Source organism: Arvicanthis niloticus, chromosome 17 (assembly GCF_011762505.2).
Source record: "Arvicanthis niloticus isolate mArvNil1 chromosome 17, mArvNil1.pat.X, whole genome shotgun sequence".
In the NCBI taxonomy this organism is placed as follows: Eukaryota; Metazoa; Chordata; class Mammalia; order Rodentia; family Muridae; genus Arvicanthis; species Arvicanthis niloticus.
The window spans coordinates 17747985-17773369 of NC_047674.1; the positions used below are offsets into that span (position 1 = coordinate 17747985).

A 25385-nucleotide genomic window follows, 5' to 3' on the forward strand; every position below is an offset into this window, starting at 1 on the left:
TTAATAAGAAGAAAATTATTTTTTAAATATAAAATAACTGAAACAGGTGCAGCATTGTTTAGATCAACATTTCAAAATAAACTCAAACTATAGGCAGTGTGTTGGTTCTCAGAACTTCAAATGTTTTCTCCTTCAGTTTCTGAATGCTAACTATGAAGGCTAAGAATATCTAGGAATTACATAACAAAAGAAGTATGTATGAGCAGGTAAGTTTGTAAGACTCCTCAAACAAGGACCTCTTACAGAAACCTTACAAATGACTACCTAAACATAAAGAATGCTGACACTACTCCAATTCCTGGTTTAGATACTGCCTTTGACATTACCAAAGGGGTTTGTTCCAAGTATGAATGAAAAGTTAACTATCATTATTCACGCCACTGAAGAGAGGATCTTCAATCACCAACATTGGGGGGAAAAGAAGAAGAGGGGGGGAAAGCCACACTATAATGTGATGGATCTCAAAATTCCATGAGAATTCCATATTCGGGGTCCAAACATATCTGTAAGAGACTCAAAGGTCAATTAATTGTTATTATGGCAAACGCTAACTCAACTCTAGATGGGCTACTGCTAATAGCCAGTATTAATTCTGGACCACCTGCCTAGCCCATCAATAAAAAAATTTCAAATGCTTTATTAAAACTTTTTAATAGGTATATTTATAGCAGAAAACATTGTAGCAAAAAATATAGATATTAAATATTATTATTAGCTTATAAATATGTAAATTTATTTAGGTATATACACAAAGGCTCAAAAATAATGTTCTAGGGTAGTAAATTACAGTTTTAATTTCATTATCAACACATAACCAAACCATGAAACATTTCAATTAGAGAATGCAGCCCTTTACCAAATTTAAGTTACTACAAGCTAGTCACACTTTTTAGCTATACACATGAAACCAAGTCTCAGAAATATGCATATTCATATGCTACCCAGCACCTGTATGTGTCACACTAGTAAACATGTCATTCAATACCAAACAGGATGAGACTGAAAACTCACCATTCAGGCCCAAAGTTTAGTGTCTGTGTTTCTGCTGCCATTCTTCGTATTTTTAAGAAGATTTTTATGTGTGGAGAAACCTGTTAAATAGAAATATATCTTTGTCAAACAATGTCAAGAAAAAGTGAAGAATACCAGGCCAGAATATATAGCCAGACGATGTGTGATCTGCTTATAATCTCCTAAGAATTCGATTGTTTAACGACTGTTTATAGCAATACAGCTGGCCACGGGAAATGAGTACATCTACTCCTCTCTTTTAACGACCTGCTGCCTGTATAGGGAAAGGAGGCATGGAGTACGGTGGTGAGAAACAGATGCAGGGGAGGGGCCTGGAGCCACATTACAGGTATTCTACTTTAGCCTTAGGGCAGGCAAGAGTAAATAAATGGTAGCAACACTTACATCTCAGTTTCTGTCATTCTCTTGCAATAGGTCCACCACCAATCACCATGTGGTGTTGGAGGTTGAACCCAGGCCCACATGCATGCTATGTAAGCACTCTAACACTGAACAGCCCCAGTCATTTTTTCCATTTTTAATTTCCTTAAAATTAAAATATATCTTAAAATAAATAAAATACACTAAAATTAAAATATAACTGAGTTGTAACTGTATCTACTATCCAAAATGGCCCAAATTTGGTCCTAAGTACCACTAAAAATGACTTCAAACTGATTGTAATATAATACAAAGGAAGCAAGACAATGAAACAATAGCAAAGTAACTATTATTGAGGAAATAAAAACAAGTGCTTTATAGGAAATAGAAAAGTAAAAATGAAAAAAGGGAAAAAGTTGGGGAAGGAAGTCAGACATGAAGGGAGAGGCAGAAAGTAGAGAAAACGCAAGCCCAAGCTAAAGAAGGTTATTATGGTTTGCTACCCATATATGAAACGGCATAATCCAAATGGTCACACAGAGCAGCCTTAAAGTATTTGATAGGAGTTTAAGAATGGCCAGTCTCAGTGGCATATACCTGAGCCCATACGCAGATACTTGTGATACTGAAGCAAGGATATCAACTGAGTTCAGTGACAGAAAAAGAGAAAAAGGGGGGAAAAAAGTCTCTTAAAAAAATTGCTGAGGCTGAAAAGATAGCTCAGTCAGTAAAGCACTTGCCTTGCATGCTCAAGGACCTGAGAGTTCAATTCCCATTAAAAACAAACAAACAAACCCACCCCAAATTTAAAATAAAAAATTTCCTGGGGAAAGGGATTATGCACGCCTTTAAACTGGAAAGCAGAGGAAGGCTGGTCTCTGAGAGTTCTAGGCTAGCCTGGTCACATAATGAGCTCCAGAACAACCAGGAGTATGTAAAGAAAACCTGTCTCAAAAAGAGGGGGAGGGAATGGGAAGAGGGATGGACAGACAGACAGACAGACACAATTTTTTTTTAAAAAGTAAGTTTAATGGGGATAGAGATAGGAGTGGAGGACTTGAGAGATACCTTAGTGGTTAAAAGCAATTCCTAGCAACTACATGGTGGCTCACGACCACCTGTAATGGGATCTGATGACCTCTTCTGGTATGCAGGAGTTCATGCATATTGGGCATATACATTAAATAATTAAATAAATAAATCTTGACCAAAAAAAAAGTGGAAGTGGATGATGAAAAAGCAAAGAATACATGGGAAATGTTTATAGAAACCCACTACTTAGAAATATATAATATAAATATAAAATATAATTTTTTGGTTTAGGGGGATTTTTTGTTGTTTTGTTTCTTTTAAAGGGCATGGGCTTTCAACAGATACCCTGAGTGAGTAGGCAATGTTTCCTTCAGAAGACATAAGCTATTAAATGATGCCCCAAAGGTCCAAAATAATAGAAGCAATTGTCATTGCTCTTGGTTACGTACTAGAACAGAATGGTAAGACACTATTAGTGATGTCACAACACTTTGGTTGTAGGACATAAAAAAAATCAAGGTGGAACCAGCCTGAAATTTTCCTTCCTAGTGGCAGTTTTCATAGTGGCAGAAGGTGCTACACAGGAGAAGAAAAGCCAAAGGTATTATACAGTAGTGAGTCTTGAATGCTATAATACCAGTGCTAGGCATAATGTATTCACTTGTACAACAGTGGAGTGAAAGTGATGGAGGTAAGCCAGTCACTTTCTGACCAGAGGCCTGCTCCAAAGAAGGGAATCTATGCCTAGTATTATGAACCTGGTCAGAAGCCCATGGCTCTCAGAATGTCATAAGCCCTACAAAGGAACCTACTACTATTGTTTTGCTAAATAGATGTTATAAAAGTACAGAGACAGGAAGATCCCGAAGACTTGCTGGACAGGCAGTCAATCCAAACCTGCACTCCAGATTCAGTGAGACCCTGTCTTTGATGATAATGACATAATGATGACAATGACAATGATGATGATATGTTGATGATGATGATCTGAAAAATCAACTAAGGAAAACACCAAATATCTTCCTCTGGCCTTCATACTCATACGCACACATGCACATAGACCACACAAATATACACAGGATTCACATAACATACACCAAATATGCCAAAAAAAATTTTAAGACCAAACTGCTTATATTGTTTCTGAAGTTGTCATAAATATCAAATCACTGATTTTTACACTGATAATACTGGAGCCAGGTATGCACATACCTATGATTCCAGGCCATTTGTAATCCCAGCACACATGTAATTCCAACACTTGGGGACTAAGGCAGGGGCATCTGAGTTCAAGGCCAACCTGGATTACAAGAGTGAGCCTAAATGAAACTGCTTCATCATCACTCTGAGTGACACATTACTACTGCTACACAGCTGGGAAAGAAGAAAAGGTGGGAAACTACTATGTTCCTACAAGTTGTATGTAAAGTCCATAGGTGGTTCTCAGGTACACTCTTCCATTACTATCTACTTTTTGAGGGGAGGTTTCTTACTGAAGTTGGCCAAAACGGTTAGATTAGATGATCAGCAAGGCTCAGGGACCCTCCTGTTTCTGCCTCCCCAGTGCTACAATCATAGGCAAATACCACTGTGCCCAGGTTTTGGATGATGGTTCTAAGGGATCAGACCTTGGCCCAATGCTTACATGGCAAGTACTTTACCAATATAGTCATCTCTCTAACTCCTTTTCCTTCTAATAGGTACACAAAAATAATACACTATATAATTAAAATCTATTAAAACTCCCTTCACTCGGCAGTGGTGGCACACGCCTTTAATCCCAGCACTTGGGAAGCAGAGGCAGGCGGATTTCTGAATTCGAGGCCAGCCTGGTCTACAGAGTGAGTTCCAGGACAGCTAGGGCTACACAGAGAAACCCTGTCTCGAAAAACTAAAAACCAAAAAAAAAAAAAGAAACCAAAAAAAAAAAAAACAACAACAACAACAACAAAAAAAAACCCAACAAAAAAAAACAAAAAAAAAAAAAAACAAAAAACCTCCCTTAATTAAAAGCTTTTTTTCCCTTTTCAATTTTCCTGTGTGAAGTGTATGCCTTGAGCCTGCATGTTTGCATGTATCAGGGGCACAGGTCCCTGTGCATGTAGAGGCCGAAAGTTGGTTTTAGGAAGCATCCTTGATGGTATCCTTGAGGCAGAGTCTCTCAATCAAACCCAGAGCTCACCAGCATCAACCACTAAGTCATCTGGTGATTCCTTGTCTCAGACCTCTGAGGCTAGAATTACTGGCAAGCTGCCATTCCCACCTGGCTTTTATATGCATTCTGAGGAGCCAAACTCTAGTCCTCAGGCTTGCATGACAAACACTTAGATCACTGAGCCATCTCCTAAGTCCTCATTAGAGCTCTTTTTAAAAATATGGAGGCTAGAGAGATGGCTCAGTGGTTAAAAGTACTGGCTGCTCTTCCAGAGGACCTAGGTTCAATTCCCAACACCCACATGGCAGCTTGCAATGGTCTGCAACTCTAGTTCCAGGGAATCTGACAACTTCATACAGACATACATGCAGGTAAAAAATAAATAAATTTTTAAAAATTGAAAATCCTGTGCCAGAGTTCCTAAGAATACCATTTGTTTATTTAAAAGGACTGAACTCGTAGTCTAGCTACACCCAAATTCTGCCTCATGAGTACTGAGATTACAAATGTGTGCCAATACATTGTTAGCATATCTTCTAAATAATATCTAAGGTTAAGAGATTCACGATGGATATGTTAGATCCAATTAAACTCATAGTACATCCCAAGTTAAGTTATTAGGCAAGACTACAGACTGTTAAAAAAAAAAAAAAGTACTTCTGCATATCAATCAGCCCTGTAATTTCACTGTCATAATCCATTTAGTATGTTTTGTAAAAGAATGTGAAAGTAACCACCTGGTTATCAAATAAAGGTGTATCAACTGGTTTTTAAGTTCTTTGTAATACAGCACATTTAGGGTCTGAAAAGATTACTCAGTGGTGAAGAACATTTGCTGTTCTTACAAAGGACAAAGGTGAAGTTTCCAGCACCCACATGGTAGCTTACAACTGTCTGTAACTACTATTTCAGGGGATCCAATGCCCTTTTTTGGCCTCTGCAGGCACCAGGAACACTTGTAGGGTGTGTGGGTGTGTGGGTGTGTAGGTGTGTGTGTATGTGTGTGTGTATACATATATGTAAAACACCAATGCACATAAAATAAAATAAATTATTAAAAATTGAAAATTCAGCCAGGCAGTGGTGGCACATGCCTTTAATCCCAGCACTTGGGAGGCAGAGGCAGGCGGATTTCTGAGTTCGAGGCCAACATGGTCTACAGAGTGAGTTCCAGGACAGCCAGGACTACACAGAGAAACCCTGTCTTAAAAAACAAACAAAAAACAAAACAAAAAAAATGAAAATTCTGTGCCGAAGTTCCTAAGAATACCATTTCTTTTGTTTATTTGAGAAAAGAACTGACCACAAAGTCCAGTCTACACCTAACTCTGCCTCATGAGTACTGAGATTACAAATGTGTGCCAATACATTCAGTGAGCATATTTTCTGCTAAATAATATATAAGGTTAAGAGCTTCACAGCGTTTTAATCTTTTTGTCACTTTTGTTTGTTTGTTGTTTTCTATGTAGATCTCACTGTGCAACTCCAGCTGTCCTAGAACTTGCTCTGTAGACCAGGCTGGCCTCAAACTCACAGAGGTCCACCTGCCTCTATCTCCCAAGCACTTGCATCAAAGGCACAGTATTTTTTTTTAATCTTAAGGTTTTTTAAACTACTATTCCAAGCTAAAATTTTTCAAATTGAGGGGACTTCTAACTATTGCAAAGTGGATCTAAATTTCTAAAGCAAGTCAGGGTTTGAACTAAACTGGATTTAAAGAGCAAGCAGATTCTGACCAAAATGAAATCACTTAACTATTTATTTTCCTATTTAACTTACAACAAGGCACATATGATCACACAGGCTTTCAAAGCACCAAACCCCACCAGAGCTAATAACGAAGATACAAACAGAACCTCTGAGGTTGGGTACAGACTCAACTTCTGACAGCAGTCTTAACTGTAAGAGAAGCCCCTAGACACAGGGAGCATCTAGGAAACAAATGAATGAGCAAGGAAATCCTGTTCTAGCACACTTGATCATCCTGACTATAAACCTTTAGGTACTGCAAAACCTCCCAAACATCAAATGTTTCAAAACTTGAACTCAGCTATCAATTATAACATGGTTCCCTAGAATTATTTCCTGATGTAAACACTTGTGAAGAACTCTAAGAACAATCAAAGCAATTAATTCTCAAGAGAGCAAACACAACTGCTCCACTCCTTTTCCTTTATGAATTAAAGGAGGGATTAAGGACTCAATTCTGAGTTCCATACCCTAGATTCTGCATTCCAATCCATTTAATACAGCGAGTTTATAGATTTCTATGCTCTGAAAGGACTATCTTACATAGTTCCTCTGAATTATAAATTAGATGAAATAAAACTTACACCTTATCACTGAAGAGTCTTTTCTAAAGCTATGGCTAAGTGCTAAAGTGAGAATAGTCTTCCTTTTATATTTTTTATTTTTAAACAGGGTCTCACTATGTAGCCTTGGCTGCCCTGAGGAACTTACTCTGTAGATTAGGCTATCCTCGAATCTCCATGCACCACTACATGCACTCAAGGGCATCACTTCAAACCCACCTGGCCAAATGTGTTCAACTCAAACCTCTATAAACCTCCTGACCACGGGCAAATTTCTCTGAATTTGTAAAACTTGGGATGTAAACTGACTGTGTACTCTGCCTCTCTAGATGGCCGTCTCTTAAAACCAGTTTTTCAAGCCAGGTGTAGTGGCACACACCTTTAATATCCCCAACACTCAGGGGCAGAGGCAGTCGGATCTCTATGAGGCCAGCCTGTTCTACAAACTGAGTTTCAGGATAGCCAGGGCAGTTATGCAGAGAATTCCTGTCTTGAAAAACAAACAAAAAGCCGAGCAGTGGTGGCAACGCCTTTAATCCCAGCACTTGGGAGGCAGAGGCAGGCGGATTTCTGAGTTCAAGGCCAGCCTGGTCTACCAAGTGAGTTCCAGGACAGCCAAGGCTAACAGAGAAACCCTGTCTCGAAAAACCAAAAAAAAGAAAAAAGAAAAACAAACAAAAAAGGGGTTCATTTTTCTACCTATGACTTACAGTACTGTCTGGATATTTTTGACTCAAACTTTTCTGTTTCTCCTTTCCCAGAATATCCATGGCTTATTTATTTAACTGTGAGCTTAAGTGCTGTCCCTGTGGATAGAACTCTACTCACTTAAAAGTGCAAAAGGGCACACAGGAAATGAGGACGTCTCTAAATGGCCTGGGAAAAGAAATGTAAGAGGGAGGACCAGCCCACCATGCCCCAAATTACAAACTTCAGTTTTGCTAAGGTTTTATTTTCCCCTGTATTATTACCTTTATTTGTTTTATTATTTATTTTTTATTCTTTGTGTATCATTCTAAATCAATTGAACTAGCCTACCTCAAAGCAAGCAGCAACTGATAAGGTACTACAGTTTTTGAAAATTTTACTAGTCAATCACACTGAAAAAGCCAATCATGTGAAACTCCTCCCACTTCTCAATCCTTCACCCTAGTCATTTTCTCTCAACTACTGCTAGCTTTTAAAGAGCCTTCTTACAGTTTCGATAGTCTGAATTCTTTTAACTCATATCTAATTACAACATGCTAGATATGATAATGCATGAACACTACAAAGGCAAAGGAAGAAATGTGTTCAAGGATAGTTGTTAGTCTATGCTATGTAGCCAGATCCTTTAGCAATTAGGAGACATACTGTTCTTGCAGAGGACCTAAGTTTAATTCCCAGCACCCACCAAGAGCAGAACACCACTACCTCTAACCAGGAACTCTCTTAGTTCTCTTAGTGGAAGGATTAGGAGGTCAGTCAGCCTCAGCTAACAGTGAGTTAGAGGCTAGCTTAAGCTACACAAGCTCTGTCTTTATTAAGTCAATGATTACTCTTGCCTTCCTTTTAGTTCTAACTTTGAAAGTGAACACCTTAAAAACTTACAAAGTGTCTCTCATACCTTTTAATACGTTACTTATACAGAGTGGCTTAAAGGGGCAATTAACTATTAATTTCCACAAACTAAAATTACACTATAAATCGAGGACACCTAACATAGAAAATGTCCTGAGTTCTATACTCAAGGACTCATAACAGGGCATAATGGGATATGCCTATGAACTGGAGAAGTGGAGGTAGATCAGAAGTTCAAGGTAATCCTTAGTTATAGAAGGCTACCCTGGGATACCTGAGACCTTCTTCCCAAAGAAAATCCCATTATATCCTCTATTCTGAAACATGCATTCTCAGTAGAGCTGAACAAATTTCTAACATGTATACAATTAAGTCATAATTTTTTTTAATCTTTTAAAAATTAGATCTCATTTTTAAAATTCATATTTTTAGTGTATGAATGTTTTGCCTGCATGTATGTATGTATACCACAGGCATTCCCGGTACCCAAGGAGGGCAGAAGAGTGAGCTGGATACCATGAAACTATAGTTACAGATGTTCATAAGTCACTATGTAGGTCCTGGGAACTGAATCTGGGTCTTTTGCAAAAGCAACAAGTGCTCTTAGCCACTGAGCTATCTCTCAAACCCCAAATCACAGTTTTTAAAAATTATATGTTTATGAAAACAGGTACTTCAAGTTTTTTGCCATTGTGAATGAACACTACTTTGAACAACTAATAGTTATATTTTTAATACTGAACAGATTCCTAAAATCAGTTGTTTCTTAAAATGATACAACACAGCCGGGCGGTGGTGGCACACGCCTTTAATCCCAGCACTTGGGAGGCAGAGGCAGGTGGATTTCTGAGTTCGAGACCAGCCTGGTCTACAGAATGAGTTCCAGGACAGCCAGGGCTACACAGAGAAACCCTGTCTCGGAGGAAAAAAAAAAAAAGATACAACACAATAATTTCCCTGTTTTGACTAGATCTCCTTACCAAGTAAACTAGGTTGGTCCAGAACTCATTACTCTCTATCCTCTATCATGTACTAGAATTACAGGAGCATATCATCAAGATCAGCAAGTACACTTTAGAGAAATGCATTTCAAGTTCATTACAGTAAATTTAACATTACACACACTGTGCAATCAATATAGTTGTCTGTAAAGGTTCCACACTGTCATTTTTGTGTCTTCTGGAGGATGGGACAGTGTTCAGCAAAGCCCAAAAGGTGCGGTCCATGCTAGGTAGGTGCTCACTCCTAGTCTCACACTGTCAGCTTTAACTTTTCACTTATACCTTTAAATTAGATAAAATTTGTAAGCGACAAGGGTAAAGAAGATGGCTCAGTCAGTAAAATGCCTTATAAGCAGTAGGACATCATTTCAAACTTTAGAATCCACATTTTAAAAGCCAGGCATAGTGGTGTACAATGGTAGTCCCAGTGGTGGGAAGGCCGAGACAAATGGATCTCTGAGGCTCAATGGTCAGTCAATCTAGCCTAATCAATGAGCTCAGGCCTATGAAGCCTTGTCTTTAAAAAAAAGAAAAAGAAAAAAAAAGTGGGACTAACAAAATGGCTCAGCTTGTAAAGATAATTGCCATTAAGCCCAAGAGCCTGATTTTGATCTCCAAAACCCACAGTAAAAGATTCCTATAAGGTATCCTCGAACTTCCATGTGTGCCATAACACATATACACACATGGGTACATGCACACACAGAGGCACAAATAAATAAATTAATTAAAAGATGATGTGATTGGTTCCTAAGGAGCAGCAGCTAATGTTATCTTCTGGGAACTACATTTAAGCATACACATATACAAATACACCTGGCACACAAACGTGCACGTGCACACACAGACACAAAGACAGGGACTCCATAGTATATTTAGACTCATAACAGCAATTACACATAGCAAGAGTTAAAACATGTATTAGAATATGGGACGATAACTTGGGTAAGGTGCTTGCTAAGCAACAAACATGAGAATCAGACTGCCAGCATCCACATAAAAGCTGGTCCTAGCAGCATCTAGCTGTAACAGCATCCCTAAGGAGAAAAGGGCTGAGAAAGAATTTGGGGTACCTAATAGCCAGCTGAACTGAAATTGAGCTTTAAAAGCTCAATGAGAACCTGTCTCATAAAATAAGATGGAAACCAGTACGGTGAAACACTAGATATTAATCTCTAGTAGGTACGTTCACTCTCGATCTCTCTCATACCCACACAAAAACATAATAAGCCCAAACTTCGATTATATTAAATATATCAAATATATTTAAGGGGAAAAGGGTTGTATAACTTGATGGAAGAGTGCCTGTCTAGCATGTGTTAGGTGTAAGTTAATACCCAACACACACACAACACCAAGGTGAGGCCCATTATTGATCAAAATTACTATGACATCCCAAAAACAAGCTAAACTACTAAGTTAACATGAACAAATCAGTTTCCAAAAAGTAAGACTGCCAGTGCTGCCCATCTGCAAGAGTGTCCAAGTCTTAAGTAGGCTAATACAGCTCAAAGATGGAGACTGTCAAGTCTAAAACAAAGGCACCTAGATTACAGTATGACAACAGTGTTCTTTCAAAACTATTTATCAAATGTCTACCAAACACCAGTCCCTGTTGGGTTCTGGGCTACGGAGCACTGCATTCAAGAAACTAAGGGGGCTGGAGAGATGGCTCAAGAGTAAAGAGTACTGACTGCTCTTCTAGAAAACCTGGGCTGGATTCCCAACACCCACATGGTAGCTCACAACCATCTAGGACTCTAGTCCCAAGAGAACCAATGTTGTCTTCAGCCTCCATGTGTACCAGATACATACATACATACATACATACATACATACATACATAGTACATAGACATGCATGAAGGCAAAACACTAATATACCCCAACAAAAATACTTTTTTTAAAAGAACCTCCAAAGCTCTCAAGAAAAAAGCAAGATTTTAACAGAACACAAGACTGACTGGATGAGAGGGAGGACTTAAATGGTTTAAGTGACAAAAGAAACAGGAAATCAAGTCCCAGCAGCAAGAGAGTAGCCTTGCTCAGACACTAAGCAATACATGCAGCTCATCCTGCAGCTGCTACATAAAGGACAAGCTACAGAGGGCTGTAATGATGACAGCTAGGTCTTGAACTGTTCTTGACATTGTCTAGGTTGACAATTTATAATGAGATGTTTGTTACCAAATGTCTTATTTTGTATTAAAGAGATTTAAACCTTAATATAATGAGGCATAAGTCTTGTAAATCAGGATCACTCTATCATCTTACAACTAAAAACTTTTAAAAGAGAAGACTAGGAGGAGCTGGAGAGATGGCTCAGTAGTTAAGAGCACTGGCTGCTCTTCCAGAGGACCAGGCTTGAATTCCCAACTCCCTTATGGCAGCTCATAATTGTCTATAACTACACTTCCCGGGGATCTGACACACACACATACATTCAGACAAAACACCAATACATATAAAATAAATCATTAAATAAAAGACTAATCTCACAAAACAATTTTAATTTAAAAATATTAGTTTTTCTGAAAAGTATATTCATGTTCTTAAATATACAAAAACAAGCAAGCAAAACAAACGCATACACATGAAAAAGTGAGAGACTGTACACAAAACATAAACACTAGTTCTCAGAGAATGACTGGTTATAGCAAATACCCAACACCTACTTCTCCTACTTCAGCTTAGAAGGACAATGCAGGTGGAGCATCAGTCCTGGGCCAGCCTGGGATAACAGCAAAACCTTGTTGTAAAAAATTAAACATTGTGTTTGCTATTAGTCTCTGGTACTATCTTGTCACAAATATTTTCAAAAAAATTTTAAACTCATGAGACCCCATCAAATCACTAATAAAGCAAATGAAAATACTCCAAGTGTTTTCCTGCTGTAAAAGTTTATAAAATTTAAATGTTCCTGATGAACAATCCTAAAAAGATACCAAATCTTCAAGGTTTATATGACCTCTGTTTTTCTTTTACCTTGTACTTCTAAGTTCCAATAAGGAGAAAAGAACATCATGACTGATATTTAAAAAAAAAAAAAAAAACCTCCAAACAGCAAAAAGGCAAAAGCCATTCTCCCTACTAAAAGGAACTTTATTACTAACTGACGGGGCAGAACATCCCTCTCCCAGCTCTTCTATTCTCTTTACCTTGTTCCCTGGAAGCCCAACTTTTAGAGAGTAACATTCAGGTACAGAAATATTTAAGGGTAAGTTTTCTAAAAGAAATATATAATATTTCCTTTAGCCCAATATAAAAAATATAATGGACTCAGATAACACTATTTGGTAACACCACTAGATTACCTTACTGTATTAAAAATAAGGAATATGCCGGGCAGTGGTGGTGCACGCCTTTAATCCCAGCACTTGGGAGGCAGAGGCAGGCAGATTTCTAAATTCGAGGCCAGCCTGGTCTACAGAGTGAGTTCCAGGACAGCCAGGGTTACACAGAGAAACCATGTCTTGAAAAACAAAAAAACAAAAAAAAATAATAAGGAATACAATGAAAATATCTAATAAAGACACCAACCAGCCTAGTAAAAGCAACTAAGTAAAAGCGGGTATAAGGAATATAGGGAAAGGTAGAGAGGCTACACCCAACACAACTTAAAAGACCACGCATGTGTGTATCCAAAACAACTAAATGTTTACTTTTGTTTTGAAATTATATCTGTTTACCTGTTGGGGGGAAGAGGGACAGCAGGCCAGTCCCAGGAACTGAATTCAGGTTATCAGGCTTGGTGGCAATCACCCTTACCTGTTAAGCCCTATGGCCAGTTCATGAGTTTTAGATGTGTTTTGTTTTTAAACACTGTGTGTGTGTGTGTGTGTGTGTGTGTGTGTGTGTGTGTGTGTGTGTGTGTATAGCTTGAGTGTAAAGAAAGAAGACAAAAGGATCAGGAGCATAAACATACACACATATACATAATCAAAAATAATAAAAATGAACATTTCTTTACCAAAAATTTTGATATGAGTCAGGAGATGCATGTATAACCATTCATGGAAGTCACAGGAAAGCCTCAGGTATTGCTCTTGAGATAGCATCCATCTTTTGAACTAGGATCTCTCACTGGCCTGAAGCTTATGGAAGTCACCAGACTGTTTGGCCAGCACTAGAGGATTATACTCCTGGCCTTTTCTACATGGGTTCTGGAAATCAAACTCAATACTCATTACTTGGCAACAGAAGTATCACCCCAACCTTCAAAAAGGTTAATTTTCATTAGTTTTATTTCTTTTGTGTTATATATGTATATGTGTAGATACATGCATACCTTGGGCGCATTTATAGAGATCAGAGAATAATCTGCAGGAATTGGTTCTCTTCTTCCACCATGTGGGTCCAGGGATAGGGATCAGCAGGCTTGGCAATGGGCACTTTTACTTGCTAAGCTACCTCAACAGCTCAAAAAATAGTTGATTTAAAAACAAAACAAAAAAACAAAAAAAAAAAAAAAAAAAAAACAAATGAAACCGTGAAATACCCCCCAAAAAAGATTAATTTAAAAAATCAGTTCCTCAAGGAAGAATACAAGTGACATTATACAGTGTGTGTGTGTGTGTGTGTGTGTGTGTGTGTGTGTGTGTGTGTAAAACAATTAAAGAAATAAGATGCCACACATTTGAGAAATCAGGAAGAAGTAAATGGGAAGGGTTGGAGGAAGGAGGGGGAAAAAGGAAAACAAAGCAACTATAGCTTAATTTAAAATAGAAGAAATAACTACAATGGACAAATGTATCAAGGCGACTATCAAGAATATGCTAGGGGCTGGAGAGATGGCTCAGCGGGTAAGAGCACTGACTGCTCTTCCAGAGATCCTGAGTTCAATTCCCAGCAACCACATGGTGGCTCACAACCATGTGTAATGGGATCCGATGCACTCTTCTAGTGTATGTCTGAAGGCAGCTACAGTATACTCATATAGATAAAAATAATTAAATATTAAAAATGAAAAAGAATAATATGATAAGTCATACTATCAGTGTGTTCCCTCCACCCCTTTTTTGAGACAGGGCCTCACTTTGCCTCAACTATCTTGAAATGCACTAGACCAGGGTAGCCTTAAATTCAAGAGATCATCTGCCTCTTCTACCTCCTAAGTGCTCTTGTAGTCTCCTAAAAACCTACAAACCCCATCAAATCATAAGGAAAACACCAGAGGAACTCTAATAAAGTTCTACAGAAACACCTGCCCAGTAGTAAACTTCAAGGATGTTAAAACAAAGGAAGCAGTCAGAGCCAAAGGATAAGGATACAAACTAAATGTCACATGAATGTTATCTGCCAACAAAAAGCACCAGGTAAAACTAAACACAGAAAGAAATGACACTTTTTAACAAGGTGCGAATTTTGGCTTACTAACTATAATAATGTATCAAAGAAACAGTGTCAGCAACATGGGAGAAATCTCTATAGTATCCTCTCAATTTTCTATATAACAACTGTTCTTAAAACTAAAGCCTATCATAAAAAAAAAAAAAAGAAAGAAACTAAGGCTATAACTTATAACTGTAAAAGTTAACTTTTTTGGACTTAATTTTTGGGGTTTTTTTTTTTTTAGTTTGTTTTTTGGTGGTGCTTAGGATGGAATCCAGAATTCTGTGCATGCCAGATTCTACTATTATACTACATCTCCAGCCATTTTGTAACATTTAAAAATAAAGTGTGATTAACAAATTCCCTCCAAGAGTCTTAGCACTCAAGACAAGATACAAAAAGATTGCTATGAATTTCAGGCCAGCCCAGACTACACATAAAGTTCCAGACCAGCCTGAACTACTAAGTAGTATTAAGTAAATAAATAAAAGTTCCTCATTCACACTAACCACAATTCAATAAACATATTTGTGTATAGTTACTGTTCTGGTCAGTGGTGACTGACAGAACAGGCCATCATAGCCTAAATCCTGTTGAACAGTGCTGCAGATTACTTTTAAAGGAATATAACTGATTGTAAAAATCTTTACCTACTCTCAGCCCTAAAAATCTTCTATGAAGGCTCTAGGTTGAAAACTGAAAACAACATGTTTTGTTTACACAAGACCCTGGATTCAATCCCTAGCAACAATAAAATTTAAACCTTAATGATATGTGATTACAATTCAAACAAATTTTGAATTGATTTTAAGAACTCAATGTATGAACTAGAGAAGTTGCTTAGATGGTAGAGTGTTTGCCTTTCATGTATGAAGCCCTGGGTTCAATGCCAAGCACAATACAGAACTAATACATACATAAAAACCTGGCACTGAGAAGGTAGAAACAAGTTCAGAAGTTCAAGACCAACCTGGAGTACATGTGGCCCTGTCTCAAAAAGAAGGGCCAACAAAATCAAAATACCATGTAAACATGTACATTTTGACACTGAATATTTATACAAAACTGCTTTGACCACGGTACTGTTAAAATACTATTTGCCTTTATTCTCAGTCAGCATTGTACTAACAATGAGTACTATTACTGACACTATAGCAACATCCAAGTTATTAAGAATAAACTACGCGCAGACGGATTTCTGAGTTCGAGGCCAGCCTGGTCTACCGAGTGAGTTCCAGGACAGCCAAAGGCTATACAGAGAAACCCTGTCTCGAAAAACCAAAAAAAAAAAAAAAAAAAAAAAAAGAATAAACTACGCTAGCAGCCAGTCTGTTCTTCACTGCTAGCAGCATACATCACAAAAGAGGAAAGTAGCACCTTTTTAAAAGAATGCCTTGTTTGACAAGTAAGAAAAACTACTGTGGATGTGTTTTAATAATCTGTTTGGTGAAGCAGGAAATAAGCTAAAGTGCTAACTTCTCCTGCAAAGCAAACATCATCAAGAAAGGCACAACTACTCCAGAGTTTTAAATCAACTAAGCTGTTTTGTTCTTTTTTCCAAGGGAGATTGTTTTTAGCAAAAAAAAAAAAACCAAAAACCAAAAACCAAAAAACAAAAAAACAAAACAGGTGACAGACAAAAGTTAGGCCATTTTTTCAAAGAAAACAAAGAGACTATTACCACAAGAAAAACAACTGACTTTGTTGGGTCTTCAGTAACTTTTTAGAAATAAACAGATCCTGCTACAGTTTCAATACATCCCCCAAAGTTTATGTGCTGGAAATTTCCCCAACACAACAGTCACATGAGATGATTAAGTAAAAAAAGGTTCTGATCTCGTGAACGGATTAATGCTATTAACCAGGGATGGGATGCGGTTAGTCATCACTAATATGAGTCATTATAAAAGCAAGTTCAAACCCCTCCTTTTTCCCCTTGCTCTCTCTCACCTCTTGCCTTCCACCATGGGATGATGCACCCTAAACATAAGCCTATGCAGACGCTGCTACCATGCTCCCATTGTGTTACACACCTGTGTATTCTGTTATTGCAGCAGAAACCAGACTAATGCAGGTCCTAAGATCAAAATGGAATGGAGATAAAGTGTCTGCCTGTCCAAAGCCCTGAGTTAAATCCCCAGCAACTGCAAATCAGCATATATATCAGAGAAAGAAGAAAACATAATAAAAGAAACACAATTTTAAAGCAGCCAGGTATGATGACAGACATCTGTAATCTCAAGAGGCAGGAGGAGCTCAGCAGGTTCAAGGACAGTCTGGTCCACACAGTGAGTTCCAGGCCAGCTGGAGTTACACAACATGATCCTGCCACAAAAAAAAAAAATCAAATTATAATATACAAACTCATGCACACACCCTGGGAAGTTTATCAAGGGGCATAAAAGATCACCATGGCCATCACCAAGATCTAAAATGTGACAATGCAGTTTTGAAACTGTATCTTTCTCAAGCTGGAAAGTTGCCTCAGCAGTTAAGAGTACTGGCTTTTCTTCCAAAATATTTAATTCCCAGCACCCACATAGCTGCTCAAAACCATCCAATTCCAGAGGATTTCTAACAGCCTCTTCTGGCCTCTTTGGGCACTGCACGTAGAAATACATACAGTGGGATATACAGTGCGACCTAGTTTTCGAAAACAAGAACAGAAAAGATACTTTAAATGATGGTACATTAAGAAACAGCTGAATGATTAAGAGCCCTTGTTGCTCTTGTAGAAGACCCAGGCTCTATTGCCAACACCTACACAGCAGCTCACAACAATCTCTATGTCTTGTTGCAAGGGCTCCAATGCCCTCTTTGGCTTCCTCAGACACCCGGCATGCATACCATGCACATACATACATACAGGCAAATACACATATAAAAGTAAAGACAAATAAATCTAAAATATAGTTTTTTTTAAAAGATTTACTATTTTAATTCTGTGTGTGTTTTGCCTGCATTCACATCTATGCACCATGTGCTACATGGTGCCTTTTGATCCCCTGGACCTGGAGTTACAGATGTTTCGGAACCACCATATGGGTGTCAGGAACCAAACCCAGGTTTTCTTTAAGAGCAACACCACCGAGCCCTCTTCTCCAGCCCCTAAAATCAAGTTTTAAATTGTAGTACATGCCTAGAATCTGAGCTCTCGGGAAAAGAAGCCAGAAGCTCAAACACAGGATATCGAAAACTATCTCAAGCCAGGCGGTGGTGGCGCACGCCTTTGATCCCAGCACTTGGGAGGCGGATTTCTGAGTTCGAGGCCAGCCTGGTCTACAGAGTGAGTTCCAGGACAGCCAGGGCTACACAGAGAAACCCTGTCTCGAAAAACAAAACAAAACAAAAAAACCTATCTCCAAAACAAAACAAACAAAACCAACAACAACAATAAAAGCCAAGGGGCTGGAGAAATGCCTTAGAAATTAAGATCACTTACTGCTCTTGCATACTGCTCTTGCAGAAGACACAGGTTCAGATCCCAGGACCCACACTGTGGCTCACAAACATAACTCTAACACCAGTTTCAAGGAATCTAATCCCTCTCCTCTTTTGAACTCCTCAGGTACCAGGCAGGTATGTGGTATATATGCATACATGTAGGCAAAACATTTAACAAAAAAGCAAAAAACTAAACTTCTAAAAACTATCTATAAAATTTTAGACTCAAGATTTACTTATTTACACAGTAATAACATTCATAAAAGCTATCACTCATTGAATGACTACTTCATGCCAGCAACTGCTAAGATATTTTAGATTAATTCTCACAATTTCCCTAGGATACTTAAGGCTAGAAAATTAATGTTCCAAGTGTTTAACTTGTCTAAGCCTTCAGATAATAAGTTGGTTTTGTTGTTGTTATTAATTATGATTATTATTACTATCAGAAAATTAAACACATCTCTCTGCTTTTTACTATATACTGATATGGCCCTCAATACTATGACGACTAATCTTTTTTTATTTGTTTTTTACATTTCAAACGTTATTCCCCTTCCCAGTTAAACCCCCCATCCCCTGGCTCATACCCCCTGCTTCTATGAGGGTGCTCCCCCACCCACCTATCCCCTCCTTCCTCAGTGCTCTAGCATTCCCCTATGCTGGGGCTGGGGCATTGAGCCTTCACAGGACAAAGGGGCTCCCCTCCCACTAATGTTAGCAAGGTAATCCTCTGCTACGTATGCAGCTGGAGTGATGACTTAACTGTATCTAGAATTAACTAAAACCAAAGATGCTGAGCGCACTTGTGAGGAATTTTTCTTGATCAGATTATTTGACGCAGAAAGTCCATTCTAAATGTGTGTGGCACCTACCGGTGACCACCCACATAAAGCACAAGCACAAGGAAGAAGGAAAGGTTGCTCTCTGCTTGCTTGCCTTCACTCTCACAGGTGAGTTCTTCTACTCTGCTGCAGCAGCATCCCTTCACTGATACTAGACTCAACTTCTTCAGGATTCCAGTGCAGCCTGAAGATCAGCAGCTCTCCAGGAATCCTTCCAGCCTTCAGGGCCAGATTGAGACTGAGACATCCAGCCTCGTGGACTGAACCACTGGATCCTTATCCTCTCCAGTACGAGAAAGCCATTGTTGGAATTCTTGAATTGAATCATGAAGGCCAATCTAATAAATCCCCTTTTATCTCCCTGAAATTGTTACAATAATTTGCTTCTTCCTTTCCTCAATTTTCCCCATTCTGTTCCATTACTAAGTCCTAACCCTTTCCATCATCATAGTAAGCTCCCTTTTAAAGAAAAGCATGTTCTTATACACAGAAACAGGTATGTAAGAAGCTTGGACATCTTCCAAAAGTTTCCAAAACACAAATTAAGGCTCTCTGGCCACTGCTCTTTCAGGATAGTTTTGCATCCAGTTACACAAGGGCCATGGTTTTCGCAGTGCTCCATCAGCTCCCAAGCAGATGATCCTGAGAGCCTTCGGATACGGCTACCTTCACAGCTATGCCAAGATGTACATGGAAATGTACATTAGAAATTATCAAGACAATACTGCCATCAGTTCACTGTCAACCTAAAAACTAAGTCCTGAAGAGACTAAAGCTCCAAAGACTTCCTCCAGGACCACAACTTCAATACAAAAAACAATCTCAAAAGAACATGCTAGCTACTAAAGATGACTCTAATAAAATGTAATATTGTTACCAATATTTTCCCTACTGCTTTAAATAATGCAAGTATTTCTTTTTGTCTTCCTCTTAATAAAAAAAATAAAATTTATCATTCTAGAGCTGGTTGTAAAGGCACATACCTGTAATCCCAACTGAGAGAGGCAGAGGCCAGCCTGGTATACACAGCCAGCAAGTTCTAAGCTAGCTAAAGCTATATAGCCAGACCTTGTCTTAACCCACCCACCCCACCCCCCCCAAAAAAAAAAAAAAAAAAAAAAAAACAGAACAAAACAAAAACCACCTCATCCTATGAAAACCTAGGGTCATCAACATGGCTATGTTGCATGATAACCTTACTCTTGAGCCCATGTTTTCAAAAGAGAAATGAATACCGGGGCCTATCAAAAATTGAACACAAAACACATGGAAATCTTTGTAAAACTCATAAAATATGTCCTGCCTCAATGTACACAGTTAAGAAAACAGATCATTTGAGACAACTCTTCAGCTACAATCTGCTAACTCTTGCCTGGGGAGAGGCTATGTCAGTATGCGCTTGCTACACAAGCATTAAGACCTGACTCTGGATCTTCTGCATCCACATAAAGTCAAGTATAATGAATACACCTGTAATCTAGCCAATCTGGACAACTGGTGAGTTCTAGGTTTAGTAAGATCATGTCACAAACCATTCTCAAACCTGTCTCAAACAATTCAGGAAGCTAGCTATCTAATGTCAACCTCTGGCCTTTGCATGCACATAAACACATGTAAGAATGTATCCACACCTATGTACACGGCATACACCAAAACATCTTCAGCCAGTAAAGAAAGTATAGTAAGAAGTAAAATCTGTGGCTATTGTTACATAAATGTACTACTTTTATTAGTAATTCCTAGGCTTTACATTAAAAAAAAAAAAAATCTAGATATGTAGACTAGTGAGATGGCTCAGCAGGTAAAAGCACCCGTTGTCACACTCACAATCTTGAGTTCAAACATAATGGGAAATGTATTTCCTTCCTCTGACCTACACACACGCATGTACACGCAGACTAAATGTTAAAAGGGTTATGTGCATATATCTATCTATGGAGCGGGATGTAATAATTTGTTTTTGAGATAGTGTCTCATTGTGCAGCGCTGGCGTCCTGGAACTATGTAGTCCAGGCTGGCCTGGAACTCAGATCTGACAGCTTCTGCCTCCTAAGTGTTGGAATAAAGGCAAAATATGCCTGGCTATAAAATATTTTAATTGAAAATTGTAAGTCAACAAATATGTAATGCTAGAAAAAATGTCCCACTGAGAAAAACTGCCATAAACTGGGAATAGTAGCACATGCTTCTTAACTCCAACAGTTACGGAACAAAGGCAAGAATATCACTAAGGAGCTCCAAGCCACTTGGCAAGTCTATATAGTAGTTCAAAGCCAGTAGGGCTATACCATGTGATCTTATCTTCAAAAAAAACAAAAAAAAAAAACAAAAACAAACCAACCACAGGAAGGGATCAATGACCATGAAGTCTCTAACGGCACACATCTGTGACCAGCATTTGGAAGGTAGAATCAAGAGGACGGGAAATTCAAAGCCAGTTTCAGCTACATAACAAATCTGAAGCCATCCTACATGAGACCTATCTCCCAAAGAAGTTTAAAGCCAAGTGTGGTAGTGCGTGCTTCTAATTCCAACACTCAGGTCAAGAGGCAGGGGAAGGATTGTGAATTCAAGGTTAGCCTGAGTTATACAGTTGAGACCCTGCTTCACACATATACATACAGACATATACACAGTTTACTTAAGGAGCAAAAGATGTAATTCAATAATAAATCATGTGCTTAGACACAACCAATGCCCTGGGTTAGACCCCTAACACCATACTAAAAGCACTAAGATTACTTCCAAATTTCCTATAATTTATAGACATATATAATTTCTAAAATCTATAGATGATGTAATTTCTAAAATCTAAGATGATGTCACTCATCTTCCCCAACAGCTAAGTACTATTACTCTCTATCTTGCTTCTTTGTTTTTTTTTTTTTGGTTTTTTTTTTTGGGGGGGGGGGGGGGAGGAGTGTCTCACTACATAGTCCTGGTTGGCTCTGCAATAATGTAAATATCTATAAATTCTGAATACAGTTTTATGAGCTTAATACTGTAAAAAGTACCAACAATTAAAATTTATAAAAGCAATCAACAATTTTTTTTTTCCAGAAACCAAAGTCACCTGTTTGCTAAATTTCTAGCCTGGGTTTCCCCACCCCCAAATCTAATGTTAAAAGACTCAACTGGGGCTAGTAAAAACTGCTCAGCCAGAAAAGGGACTTGTTGCCAAGCCTAACAACCTATGTTTAAAAATTCCTGGACATAGTATGGTTGAAGGAGAGAACCAATCCCTGAAAGCTGTCCTCTGACCTCTACACAAGTGGCACCACATTTACTCCCACACACATACTCACATACAAATACAATGTAATAAATGTAATTGAAAGAGGGGGGGGAGGAGAGGGAGAAAGGGAGAAAGAGAGTGAGTGAACTTGGAGGTTCCAACACTGATACAAGGTAAGAATTACTAGGCCTCAATCTCCAAAATAAGATGCATAAGGTACACCTTCAGGACATTTAAGTTTAGCAAGACATATAAAAATTGTTCTAGAATGCTAGTTTCTACTGGATCTACCTTAGAACTACCAATACACTCTCTAAGATCTGCCACTAACTAGTCTTGGAGACAAACGCAGACTGTCAGCTCGCTGTACTTATCCTTCTAGAGCCCAATCTTTGCCACAACTAGATGAAACAAAGATGGAAAACCAAAGGAAATGTAATCCATCCTATCTCCTTCAAAGGAGCTGGGATGCTGAGCTAGTCATCAGTTTGCTCAAATTTATCTGTGACCCCAGGGGTGAAGCAGTCATTTTCTTCTACATGTTTATTAAAGCATGAAAATCCTGACTACTGAAACACAACTAAAACAGAACAAGAAGATGCTTACAACCAGCTGGGGGAAAATACATGCTAGACAGACATCACGACTCCCAAACACTTCCCAGCTCCTGCTCCAAATCCCTCATGAAGCAACAACTCTTGAAAATACCTTAGCCTCTCTCAGCACATTTGCCTCAAAACATTGGTCTTCCCGCTCCTTGTCATCAAAAACATTACAGCAGTTTAAAACACAGAGTCGGGCTGGAGAGATGGCTCAGCGGTTAAGAGCACTGACTGCTCTTCCAGAGGACCTGAGTTCAATTCTCAGAAACCACATGGTGGCTCACAACCATCTGTAATGGGATCAGATGCCCTTTCCTGGTGTGTCTGAAGACAGGGACAGTGTACTCACATACATAAAAAATAAATAAATAAATAAATAAATCTTTAAAACACAAAGTCACACTGTGATCAATCCAGAAAGGCTATGTATGTTATTCTGATTCATAAAGGATCTGAAAGATATCAGAAGTTTCTTTTTACTATCTATAACCTCAAAAAAATAATGGGACAAAACAAAAAACAAACAAACGAAAGAAAGAAATCTAAATCCTAAAAGCAAACGTGAGCTCTACTATTTGGGGCTAGATAAAATTCCGCGGTAGAGCACTTACCTACCACACATGAAGCACTGGCCTGGATCCTTAGGGGACAGGGGACTACTGTCATCAACACACATTCTGTGCTTCCCTTCAACCTTACCTGTTCAAAAGTTCTGCTATCTCACAGCAAGAGGTTTCAGCAAATGTTTTCAGGTCTTTTTAACACTGTGGATAATAAAAAGTATCGATGTAAATCATCTAGCAGTCTCATTAATCTTTACAAGCAAAAGTTGTTCTCATGAATGTATTTTACAGGAAATAGTTTCCAAGTGTGATTAAAATACTAGGAACATCTGGTATGTTTGTGAATCAAACCCTCTGCCCAGCAGAGTAGCATGTGCCTATAGTACTCATGAGACTTAGAAAGAGTGGATTCCTAGACAGTACAGCAAGACTGTCCCAGAAAACAGCTAAAGTCAACAATGAGAATCTCACTAGCTCTACAGAAAGAAGGAAAACCTACAGAACTTAAACTAAAGTCCTAAGTGGTTTTGGTGACAATGACAAATGAGCACAACTTCAGAACTCAAAAGTGATTACTTGATGTTTCCCTTCAAAAACTGCTTTATACAACTCTGGTACTAACCTTAAATCACAACCTGCTTGTTTTTGAGACAGGGTCTCAACTATGTAGTCCTGGCAACTCACAGAAATCCACCTACCTCTGCCTCCCAAATCCGTCTACCACTGTGGTCTGGGCTATAGCTGCTTAGAACCTTAATGACCGACAAGTGGATCTGCAGTTACAAAAAAAGCATTCTGAAGCACGTCAAGTAGTTTCTTGGCTAAAATAAAATGATGACAAGAACACTGTCCAAGAAAGACCAAGCATGGTGACACATACCTGTAATCCCAGCACAGAGGAGGCAGAAAGGCAGGAGGGCCATGCACTGAGGCTTGCCTGGACTACACAGCAAGAGCTTGTCTCAAAGGGCTAGAAAAGAGGGCTCACTAGTTAAGAGCACTGGCTGCTTTTCCAGAAGACCCAAATTCAATTCCCAGCACCCACATCTCCAATACCCTCTTCTAGCCTCTACAGGCACCAGGCATACAAAATAGATGCAAACAAAGCACCCATACATACAAAAAAATAAACAGTAAATTTTTAGTTAAAAAAAAAAAATAATAAGTTGACAATTTATGAACTGTAAGGAAACAACTCGAGAAAAGATCACATTTAATTCTGGAAAAAGACCTATTATAACGTCATAAAATTCACCAGATAGCCTTAGAAAGCTATATTTAAAATTTTTTATTAATATGTATGTGTGGGCAGTGGGGGTGGGGGAGGGGGTGTGTGCAAGCATGTGAGTGTGCGCACACCTTCTGAAGTGGGGATGCCTAAGGAGGCCAGAAGAATATCCCTAGAGCTGACAATTGTGAATCATTGGGTGTGGGTACTGACTGAACCCAGGTCCTCTTGAAAAAGAGTAAGTGCTCTTAGCTGCCAAGTCACTACTCCAGTCCCACAAACTCTACATTTTTTAAAAGGGAAGAAAATAGAAGGTAGAACTAGACAATACAACTCTCCTATAAATATAAATTCCAAGGTATCTTCTAGGCTCAAGTTAATAAAACCTTTCAGTTAAAAAAAAAGTTTCTTACTATAGAGAGGTAACCTTGAAAACTTGCTTTCTTGTTCTTTGAGACAGTCTCTCTAGCCTCCACTTCACTACTTAGAAGGTGACCTTGAACTCCTGATCCTCCAGCCTCCACCTCCCAAGTGCTGGGTTACTAGGCTGTACTCCATGGCTGCTTAGAAAACATTTTTATAAAATTAAGTTTGGTAATTTACAGGAATATTCTTTTCTTTTCAAATTTTCCTTTTTTGAGGAAAAACTAATAGTACCCTTTTATATCCTATGAAATTAATATATT

At 38.5% G+C, this 25385-nt stretch overlaps 1 protein-coding gene across 4 annotated transcripts in view; it reads right to left on the reverse strand.

The window, feature by feature from the left end:
- Gigyf2 (GRB10 interacting GYF protein 2) overlaps positions 1-25385 on the reverse strand; it is a 125061-nt gene that overhangs the window by 94126 nt on the left and 5550 nt on the right. For 3 of the 4 annotated variants that reach the window (XM_034521652.2, XM_034521653.2, XM_034521651.2), the window contains exons 2-3: positions 23608-23672; positions 1012-1091 (exon numbers count right to left, since the gene is read on the reverse strand). In XM_034521652.2, the coding sequence (XP_034377543.1) occupies positions 1012-1052 (41 nt within the window). In that variant the 5' untranslated portion in view covers positions 1053-1091; positions 23608-23672. The remainder of the gene's footprint in view (positions 1-1011; positions 1092-23607; positions 23673-25385) is intronic. The other variant, XM_076914858.1, reaches the window with a different exon arrangement.